This window comes from Notothenia coriiceps, unplaced genomic scaffold (genome assembly GCF_000735185.1).
Source record: "Notothenia coriiceps isolate Sejong01 unplaced genomic scaffold, NC01 NC01_scaffold00025251, whole genome shotgun sequence".
Lineage (NCBI taxonomy): Eukaryota > Metazoa > Chordata > Actinopteri > Perciformes > Nototheniidae > Notothenia > Notothenia coriiceps.
Genome location: NW_011357952.1, coordinates 1 through 10,746, shown reverse-complemented (window position 1 = coordinate 10,746; position 10,746 = coordinate 1). Strand labels below are relative to the sequence as shown.

Here is a 10,746-nt window from a genome sequence, read left to right as displayed (position 1 = left end):
GGCAACAGAACATGATAAAAACACAAACAGTAAATCATGGAGGAAGACAATCAAGTGGACACAAATGAAACATATAATGGGGAGCACTACAGTGAGTTGGCAGATTTGAACAGGTGGGTTTTTAATTGGGCTTTGAATATGGTGATTGTGTCTGACTGTCGGATGTGCGGGGGGAGGGAGTTCCAGAGTCTGGGAGCAGTGCAGCTAAAAGCCCGAGCACACATGGTGAGGAGGCGTGGGGTGGGGACGGTTAGCAGACCAGCATCTAGTTAGTATCTAAGTGCTTAGTTAGTATCTAAGTGCTTTTTTTTTTAAGATTCCCTGACCTTTCTCTGTCCCTATAACTGATGTCTTGGGTTATTTGTTGCACAATCATTTACACCTCACCTGTTTTCTTGTGTAGATTGACGGCTCCACGCTGAGGACGATCTGCATGCAGCACGGCCCGCTGCTCACCTTCCACCTCGGCCTGACACATGGCAGCGCTCTGATTCGCTACAGCACCCGGCAGGAAGCAGCCAAGGCCCAGGGTGCACTGCACATGTAGGTTAACCTTGCTCAAAGTCAACTTTATTGTAGTGCAAAAAGTCAATATACATGTCAATATGATATGATATGTACAAGAACAGAATATGAAATAATGTAAATTAAGACTAAATTAAATACGGTTTATTGTGGACATCCGTCTGGTTTTGATGAACAGGTCGCATATATTTAACCTTATGCCCTCGCTGTGATGCAAGTCAAATGTCAGACTTCATCTGACCAATAAAGTATTATCGTATCTTCTGCACCCTGCTGTAGATCTAAACACTCTTCTCTTGTGAAATCCCTCTCAGGTGTGTCCTGGGCAACACCACGATCCTGGCGGAGTTTGTGAGCGAGGAGGAAGTTGCTCGCTATTTTGCACATTCCCAGGCGGGAGGGTCTGAGGGGCCTGGCTCCGGAGGGTCAGCGGCACCAGGCGGGTCGCAGGGTTCTCCTGGACCGGGCCCTGCAGCGGCCAGCGGGGGGGGCAGCTCCCCGGGGAGTGAGCGGGCAGTGACGGGCACAACTCCAGGTGGGAATGGTGGAGGAGGAGGAGATGGTGGAGCGGCGGCTCTGGCTGGGGGGAGGTCCTCCGGCTCCGCTTGGCAGAGTCTCGACGGTACAGGAAGTTCATCAGAAGCTTCGTCAGCCCAAGGACCCGGGCCCGGGCTGGGTGTTTTCTCCCAGTGGAGCCACAACGGGGAGGGAGGGGGAGGTGTCGGGGGGGTGGACTCTGCCAGGTCTGGGCTCTGGGGGGGCATGACTGCAGGATACCCCAGCAGCAGCAGCATGTGGGGGGCCCCGCAAATGGAGGAAAGGCACCAAATGGACAGCCCTGCCGCCTTGTTGCCTGGCGACCTGCTGGGGGGAGGAGCTGACTCCATCTGACGAGCCCCCCCCCTCTATTTGTAAGTGTAGGTTTGGACACACTGATACAAAAAATACACTGGGATACATATGTACTTACTATAGCACACACACATGGTATGCATATTAATGTAATACACATATACACACATGTGCGTACATATACACGGTATGCATATAAATGTGCACACACATCAAGCAGAAATGTGAGACATGCTTACACACATTCTCGTGGCCAGACTTAAGCTATTATATAAACAAATGCAGGGACTGTTAGATGTGTATACAGCCTTTTTTTCCACAGATGAAGATTTCAACTGCTTAGACTTGAAACCTGAAAAAAAAAAAAAGAAAAAGAATGAGAAGTCTCAAAGACTTGACTGGATTGCAATGTGCTTAGTAAACAGGGGACTTTTCAAAACAGATTTACATACACATGCACACACCAAATACAGACGAGCCTTCAGACAGATGGGCACTGTAAACAGCATTACCTTCATCGTATAAAAACTACTACATGATGTGAGGTTAAAGTGCATTTTGTATTCACGTCCCCTTAAAAGCGGAGACCGAATCCACATGCAAACAGCTCTGATTGAAAACAGAACTGTATCTTACTGTGTATGTTTTTTCTTTTGTTTGTATGTATGTATGGTTTCAAATTTTTTTTTTTGAACAGTGAAAATATTGAAAATGTGTCATTGTTCTGTTTTCAAAATGCTGACCTCCTACTGTTGTATCTCACGCACTCTTTCTCTGTTATTCTCTCTGAAACATGTTTGTTACTGTTGCAGTGATAAATGTTAAATTGCTGGCAGTTTGAGGCTATGTTGCATTTCTCCATGTGTCGTATACACACTATATGGACACGAGTATGAGTGAGACTGAGACCAAGTATGTGGATTAAAACCACAGGTGTGTGTGTGTGTGTGTGTGTGTATGCGTGTGTATGCGTGTGTATGCATGTTACTGCCTGTCATAATGTGGGCAAGGCTGCTTACTATACAGAAGGTCTATACAAAAATGTTTTTGAGTGCATTCGGTATACTGCTGACTGTGTGTTAAGAAATATTGGCACTAATGCTTAATTTTTTTTCTTCTCTCATTTGAAGTTGTTTTTTTTAGTCTTTTTTTATTGTCCGACCTGCAATAATAAAAAAGAAAAATTTTAATGACACAAAGAGCTGAAGGCATACGCGTTGAGTAAATGGACATGCCAAATCTTATCAAACTGTGTGGAGGGAAAGGGCGGGAGGGGGGGGCGGGTTGTTTACAGATGCAGAGTAAGAGTTACCGTACGTTTTTCAATGTTCTGTTGTTGTGTATTCGTTTTAAATTAAGACAGGCTTTAACACTCCTGTTCAGTGTTTTCGTTAAGAGATTTTACAAAGGAAAAATTTATTTAAACATGAGAACAAGATTAATAAAGATGAAAGTATTGGCTTCTAATTCTGTCCTCGTGGTCGTTTTGTTGAGAGTTTATTGGTTTCTGGATGGAGGTTAAAACTTGTAGACAGGGTTCTTACAGTCATTTAAAAACCTGGAAAAGTCATGGAAATTCAAAAAGCTAATTCCAGGCCCTGGAAAACAATATTTTTCCCAAAGTTTTGGAAAAGTCATGGAAATGTAACTAAAGTTGCATCAAATATAATTTATATTTTAGCTAATCGCCGAAATAGTAATACTATAATGATGATAAATACTGAATAAATACTGTATCTTATAGTAATGAAACTTAAAATGGCATTTAACTGTCGAGGTATTTTGCTGGTGAGAGATTTGAGTTGCTTTAGCCTGCAGAAGGGTTGGGCCTTTTCTTTTTTTTACAATTCTATTGACATTTTTTTCATTTTAATCTGGAAATAATATATATTTTGATAATGTATCATTAAACTCATTGTTAGATGGCAGAAAATGCAGTTTCAACCTTTTTAGATATGGAAATGTCATGCTTTTCTTATATATCAACTAATAAACTGACAAAACAAGACATTTAGGGATCTGGACTTGGACTATTTTTACTATTTTATCAACATGTTTTTGTTCACTAAAACTTTTTTTGAGTAAGTGTACTAAAGCTTTAACCATAAGCTGATTGAAAGAAAAATAATCGTCATCTATTTTGATAATTTATTATAATTAAACTCATTTTTAATGCAAAACTTTTGCTGAAATTATGTTTTAATCCATTCGAATAGGGAGATTAAAATTGATCATATTCAAGAAATAAACAGCAGATGAATTGAACATGTAAATAATTGTATTTTGTAGCTCAATGAGGTAGTTTCTATGTTTAACAATCCTAGCGTGAACCTCCCCGCCTCTGTTCCTCTTTCAGGGCTTCCACTATAGAGCACATGTGCACACTAAGCACTGCATGTTGCACTGATGAATATGACAAAGACCTTTCGTTCAGTGAAAGGCCTAAAGGCTTTTCATCGGCAGAAAAATAATTCAGTGTGTCCATCTGTCGGCCTCTCACTACCATCCACAAACCAATCCTATTTAAACCCATGTCACTCTACAGTAAGCTACTGCATACTGTATGAAATAAGTGACCTCTGATGCAGTGATTTCTAATAGACTTCTATACTTCAACACATATGGTAATATCGTAATTTGTATTACATTAAATTGATTTAATACTTAGAAATATATAATAATAATTTGCTAAATCAGACAATGCTTTTTTTTTTTTTTCTAAAAATGATTGTCTATAAGCATGAAGTAATTTTATAGATGAAAATAAGACTTTGAGTGTGGAAATAGTCCTTTCTGTAGAAATAAACCACTTTCACTTCCTAAATATACGTTATATAAATATAATTTGAAATCTAAGAAAACGTTGATTCTAATTTAAAAACTATTTTAACTCAATACAGGACTTTAACTTGTAACAGATTAATTCAACACTGACTGAATTGAGGATATCCTTTACTGAAATATCGCGATATCTAGCATGATACACAACAGGATTCACCTTGCAAACTCGAGTATGATTCAAGATGACTAATAGTAGATCAATGGATAATTAATGAATGGTAAACATGTATAAAGGAAGGAGCATTTTGCTGTGACGTTTTTTCATAAATGACTGAGCCCTGACATCCCCAGAATGACATCATCGCGTAGTGAGCGCGCGGTGTTAAGTAACGGGAGGGGGAGACAGAGCAACGGCTGCTGGAGCTTCTCAGGGACGATCAACAGGGAGAGCAACCGACCACAGAGCTCAGAGCTGGGGGTATGAGATCCACCAGAATCCGCTCCCATCCTCCTTTACTCGGGCTTCTGTCCCACTGACAACCATCGGATCAGAACATCCACCGAACCAGCTCTCGGACGAACCCAATATCGGGTGAGTTGCGGGTCGGGGAACCGGAGATATTCAGGGGTGAAAAGCGGCCCGATTCGCCCGAATTGGAGGCTCGTATTCACGGCTTTACAGAAGAGGGGGGGAGGGGGATAGTAGTGGGGATGGCTAGTATCTTACTTGTCCCGTAGCACAAATGGGTGCGGTTTTTAAGTACAAATGTGACAAAGTATAACATATAAACACGATTACAGCTTGTCTTTTTATTTCTATAGTAACCACCGTGACTAGCGTATCACGGTTCCGTTAACGTATTTCCACTAGCTTACTCCTAGCGGCTAACAGGGAACTAGCTAAATGCTATCGGTTGATGTTTTCTTATTTTACTTGTTTTTCTATTGTTTATAACTGCAGTTTGCGTCCTTCACGTTGCATTAGGTTAGTATTTTAACCAACGTTAACCTACTTAAAGTGTCTGTCTTTCTAAGGCGGTTTAAATAATGTGGCCAATATTAGTAGTTGTAAAATATTGACCACATTAAACCATAACTGACTTGCTTGACAATTTGAGCTACTTTGCACAACTGTAATTTATATACTGTCTTTATGTTTCTGCTACTGTAGTATGTGTCTATATTTCTGTGCTGTAGTGTATTTGTGTTTTATGGAACATTCTAATTTATCAATTTATAGTGTGTATTCTTTGTGACATGTGCGTATATTTGCAGTGTGTTTTAACTTAATTTGGCAAGTTAAGTTGTATTGATGTATTTAGTGTCGGGTCAGTTTCACACAAGCGGATTGTTGAGTGACAGCTTCCCTGAGAGGCGTAGCAGTGCTCTGTTTTTCATGGGATTGCGAAATCCTCTGTGTTTTGCTTTCTGACTCTTGTTTTCTCCTTTAACCCTCCTGTCGTGTTAGTTTCTCTCCCCTTACTTTGGTGGTCCCTGCTTTTACATTAACACATACACATTCATCATCACCACATTTGATCAAGCACCCGTTCAAGCTGTAAACAATGTCTACAAAGACTACTGGTTTACACAAATAGCTGCAGGGAAAATACAAAGAATAGACAATGAAATTAACATCTTGTTGATTGGTGGTTCTGTGCTATCTGATGAGTGAACGTAATCTAGAGTTACTCATTCATTTCCTGTGTTGGTAAAAAAAAAATCCGGGAACCCCATAGGCGTGACAAAGTTGACTAAACTATTCAAAATGTAATGAAAGTGGTGATCAGCTGTTTTATAGGTTGAAATGCCCACTGTGGAGGATATCATAAGGCCTCGAATGTATTGTATGATTGATGAAAGTAGTAAAACGGTCAGATTTGACCAGGAAATGACAGGCGGGCTAAAAAAGACTTATTGTGTCTTAACTGTGTGAGAGATTACATTGTAGTTAAAGGCAAGTTATTTCACATTTGGGGTGGTGTATAGAGGGTTAAACCTTATTGTAGCCCCTCTTCAGGACAACCTCTAAAGACCCCCCTCTGTAACCAGAAGATGATGCTCATCTGTCCACTGTCATGTAGACCCTGTCTACATTAAAGGCACATGGTGCGTTTCCAGCTGCAATGTGACTATTCCACTTGCTTCACATCACATAGGCCATCATTGAAACATTGAATAATGCATTCTTCACATTGCACAGTTTTTCCCTATGCATGTCTTGGCAAAACCACGTTCTCTCCAGCTAAGCTTTTTAGAATAATCATGAGTATTATTCCAGTCGAAACCACATGGACACAGTCTTTAATATGCAGTGTAAAACACTGTGTGGTTTAAAATTGCGTGTCACCGCTCCAGTAACAAGCAATAAATCAATAGCACTTACTCCGTAGCCTTGTGATTAATGTTGCGCCCTAAATCGGGTCCCTGGCTGCAGCACATGAGACACCCTCTTGGTGTAATGAAACCTAACCCTTTATTAACCCAAATCCATCTGCCTCTCTCACATCCACCATGGCAGGATGTGCTCTCATCAGCCGGAGCTGACAAGGTCTCCGGCCTACATCTTACCATATGTTCGGTTCAGGTGAAATGTCTCATTAAACAATGTGCAATGCAATTTGTTTTGAGTTTGACTCATTTCCCAAGGTAAGGTCAGAGATGCTGAACTGTTTTCATTATCGTCCATTGAAGTCAATTTTCTTAAAATGCTGTATTGAGCCTCTCGAATATGAAGATTTCCCGCATTTTTCTGCAATGTTTGTCTATAGGCCAAATGAGTAGATTTACTACTGAACTGGTGCTAATTTTTTTCTCCAACTTACAATCAAGTAAAATTACTTATTAATAAAAGAATAAAGGTGGCTCTGATCAAAGAAACTAGATAAGAGGACTGAATCGATGGCTCTTCTGCTAGCTTGAATTCGCATGTCCACGAAACTGAGCTTTCCTTAGACAGTTTTTTTTCTTCCGAGTTGTCATGAGACTTCTCTATAGGAGACGGTAAAGGAGGCATGAATCTGTTACAATGAGGTCAATTTCATATGTTGCATCACATGTCTCGAGGTGATATGTGAATATGAAGCAGTGATTTGGAACAAAGGTCCACCGTTTCCATCGATTTGTTAACATATTGTTCCCAAACTGCTGTCAACAAATTAAACCTCTTTGATGAATAATGCTCCGCGTTGATATGTCCTCTGCAGCACTTTGCTTTCTGAAGTTCAGTGCACAGAATCGTCTGAGGGCCTTGACACAGATAGAGCCAGCCGGCGCTCATGCCTTCCCTCCCTTGGCACTGCTAGTACGGAACAGTGGAGAGAGAGCTTAGTCTTGCTTTTGCAGTGGCTGCACAATGTGGCGTGGTAGGTAGGAGAGTGTGCTAAATAAATGATGCTCCGGCATCACGTGCAGTTCAGCTCAGAAGATGCACTTCCTTTCCTCGTGTGCCAAGTCCTAGTACTCACATTTGATTCTGTTCCAAGTGGAAACCGGCAGTTTTATGTAGTCCTGGTTTTGATGTATTTCTCCTTCCAGTCACTACTCTCCTTTCTGAAACACAGTAATGAGTTGGCGTTTTTCTACTTCTTCTGGTTGTCAACTGTTTTTAGAATGTGTTTTTGGTTAGAGACCTGAATTAAGCTCTGTGGTTAACAACTGAGATTTCACGTTTTATTCTACTACATCAAATACATAAGTGAATACCCCTCTGGTGAGAATGCCTGAGCTTCAATGTGTCTTTAAAAACCTGCGGTTCCTAACAAGCGACTAAATGAGACGTGCTCTCACTCCGAACATTATCCGCGTTTTTAGTAGGGCTGCTCGATTATGGCAAAAATCATAATCTCGATTATTTGGGTCAATAAGTGTAATAGCGATTATTAAATGCGATTATTCATTGACTTTGAAAACATCCATTTTTTGTAGAATTTTTTTTTTTTACCAGTATGTTTTTAACAGTTGATTACCCTGAACTTTAAGTATAATTCAACTGAAAACCAAAAAAATAATATAAAAGTAATAAAAAAATAATCGTTTTATTTAGATTACGTTGTTTTCGTAGTCGCGATTTTAAAATACGATTTAATTTAGCAGCCCTACTTCTTAGCTTAGCGGTGGTGACGTGAAGCCATGTGACAGTGATGCCTTTCCTTTATAGCGTGACGTGAGCTTTCTACTTCTGGAATGCACTTCTACATTATAAAAGTGGTGTCAATATGTTGAGATTATTCGGCTGAAATGAACGTGTGCTTGCAATACTCCGAAATCCCATTGCTTATTGTTGAGGGAGCCCTTGCTATGTTAACTTCCGGGTCAGCCTGCAAAAGTACGTCATCGCTGCTCAACTCTATTGTGTGTTTCTTGAGGTCAGGCAGCTGTTGGCTGATCAACAAGCTCTGCTCCGGCTACTCACTCAAGCATGTGGGCAACTCAGTCTGTCTGGGATTGACAGATGACCATGTGAGCAGCTGACCGACCCTTGAGGACAGCTTCCCTTCATTCTACCACTCTGTGTTATATTCTGTTGAACTGTACAGTAGCTCAGTGTATAATGTTTCCCGGTGAGCAGAGAGAGAGAGAGAAAATGGCGCCGCCCAGATAAGCGAGCATGGTGTCATGTGTCCTTTTCCTGCTTATAATCATCTCCTTTTTTCTGTTGGTGACAGTGACAACTCGCAAACATGGAGCTGAGAGTGGGGAACAAGTACCGGCTCGGGCGGAAGATAGGGAGTGGCTCCTTTGGCGACATTTACCTTGGTAAGTTTGTTTTTGCACGCAGCTTTCCATGCGTCCCCTCTCTTAAGGGTCTTTCCACATTAGTTTCTGCTGCTGTACCATTACAGCCCGTCCACACACAGGCATGAAAAAAATCTTGAAAAATCTTGATGCTGGGCGTGTCTAAAGCTTGGCGATTTTTTGCGACCAACAACCAATCACATGAATCTCCTGCCCCGACATACAAAGCAATAGCAATGTTAAAACGAAGTAAACTGGATATAAAATCCCCAAACAGGCGAAAACCTACCAGTTTCACCCACTGTCTCTGCCACCTCCCTCCATGCCTGGTTCCTCCGGTTTGTATCCCGGTAAATAGTTCTGGTCGTAAAGAACCGGGTGATTTGCTACCGTAATTTCTCGTTTGGAATATGAAGAAATTAACTGCTGTCTGGCTCTCTCAGCTTACACGCGGTTTGATTGGCTAGCGCTTGTACTGGCGGGATTTGCATAAACGGGATTTGATTGGCTGATGCCAGCTTCGAAAGCATTGGGAGCATCAAAAGTTGAACATTGCTCAACTTTTGATGCTCACGATGCTTGGAAAGCCATGCTCCGCTCCCCACAATGCAGTTCGGCGAAGATTAAAAATCTTCTACGTCACCCCATTCAAGTGAATGGGCGAAGATTTTTTTCATGCCTGTGTGTGGACGGGCCGTTACTGTCCCTTCTTATTGGCACCAACACATTAATCCTTCATTTTTCCTGGTACAGTCACATTGAAACACCTCTTTTAGCAACAATTGTACTTTTGTGTGTCCTCAGGTGCCAACATCGCCACAGGGGAGGAGGTAGCCATCAAGCTGGAATGTGTGAAGACCAAACACCCCCAGCTGCACATAGAGAGCAAGTTCTACAAGATGATGCAAGGAGGAGGTGAGATGAATGTGGCTTTGACCCACCTGGGAAACATGTTGATGCATTGCTTGTTGGAGGTAATAATACAAGCTTTATGATGACCGTGTGTGTGTTTTGCATTCTAGTGGGTATCCCATCCATAAAGTGGTGTGGTGCAGAGGGAGACTACAACGTGATGGTGATGGAGCTGCTCGGCCCCAGTCTGGAGGACCTTTTCAACTTTTGCTCCCGGAAGTTCAGCCTGAAGACCGTTCTGCTGCTGGCCGACCAGATGGTACGACACAAGCCTTCATGTGAACTCGCAGGCATCAACATAAACACATAAACAATCCTCTTAGTAGGGATGTCCCGATCACCTTTTTTTGCTCCGATTCCGATCATTTGATTTTGACAATTTGCCGATACCGATTTTTCCCGATCCGATCTTTATGCAATGCCTTAAGGAAAAAAAAGAAAAAAAGCATTCAAGTGGTCCCTTAAGGTTATTTTTTTATTTAAATTGGATATTCTATCCAACATGGATATAGCTTATTTCTTTCACAGCAGCATTGGATCAGTTCAGTTGTGCAGCATTGGATCAAAACAAAATAAAGCTTATCAGTACTCGTTAGCTTACTACTACAATTAGACACTGCGCCCTGCCCACTCTGTTGCCAGATTTGAGAGAAATAATCAACCAGGTCTATGAAAACAAGCCCCAAAGAAGCAACACATACATGATGTTGTGTAATTTGAAACCAAAACTAAGGCCTCAGGATGACTTTAAGACTTGAACATGGTCATTTTTGTTTTGTAACAATTAATAAAAAATAAAAAAGTATTTAAAAAATTTAAAAATCCCGATCCCCGATTTTTTCCTCCCGATTCCGATCTTTTGAAAATCACGTGATCGGCTCCGATCTCCGATCACGTGATCGGATCGGGACATCTCTACCTCTTAGTTTAGAGTCCACT

The 10,746-nt window shown here is 41.3% G+C and overlaps 2 protein-coding genes across 2 annotated transcripts; both read left to right on the top strand.

The window, feature by feature from the left end:
- The first annotated feature begins 343 nt into the window (after positions 1 to 343).
- LOC104956048 (trinucleotide repeat-containing gene 6B protein-like) lies at positions 344 to 2,844 on the top strand. Its single transcript, XM_010783486.1, has 2 exons — positions 344 to 543; positions 840 to 2,844. The coding sequence occupies exons 1-2, from the start codon at positions 434 to 436 to the stop codon at positions 1,414 to 1,416; spliced, it is 687 nt and encodes a 228-aa protein (XP_010781788.1). The 5' UTR covers positions 344 to 433; the 3' UTR covers positions 1,417 to 2,844.
- A 1,700-nt stretch (positions 2,845 to 4,544) lies between these two features.
- On the top strand, positions 4,545 to 10,117 carry LOC104956049 (casein kinase I isoform epsilon-like). Its single transcript, XM_010783487.1, has 4 exons — positions 4,545 to 4,750; positions 8,826 to 8,916; positions 9,700 to 9,810; positions 9,918 to 10,117. The coding sequence occupies exons 2-4, from the start codon at positions 8,841 to 8,843 to the stop codon at positions 10,115 to 10,117; spliced, it is 387 nt and encodes a 128-aa protein (XP_010781789.1). The 5' UTR covers positions 4,545 to 4,750; positions 8,826 to 8,840.
- Positions 10,118 to 10,746: the final 629 nt, after the last annotated feature.

What these genes read in the sequence shown, in the direction of transcription:
- LOC104956048 (XM_010783486.1), top strand. Translation starts at nt 434, where the DNA reads ATGCAGCACGGCCCGCTGCTCACCTTCCACCTCGGCCTGACACATGGC. An exon ending in GCCCAGGGTGCACTGCACAT is followed by an intron (nt 544 to 839) that starts GTAGGTTAACCT and finishes AATCCCTCTCAG; the next exon opens with GTGTGTCCTGGGCAACACCA.
- LOC104956049 (XM_010783487.1), top strand. Translation starts at nt 8,841, where the DNA reads ATGGAGCTGAGAGTGGGGAACAAGTACCGGCTCGGGCGGAAGATAGGG. An exon ending in CTTTGGCGACATTTACCTTG is followed by an intron (nt 8,917 to 9,699) that starts GTAAGTTTGTTT and finishes GTGTGTCCTCAG; the next exon opens with GTGCCAACATCGCCACAGGG. An exon ending in CAAGATGATGCAAGGAGGAG is followed by an intron (nt 9,811 to 9,917) that starts GTGAGATGAATG and finishes TTTGCATTCTAG; the next exon opens with TGGGTATCCCATCCATAAAG.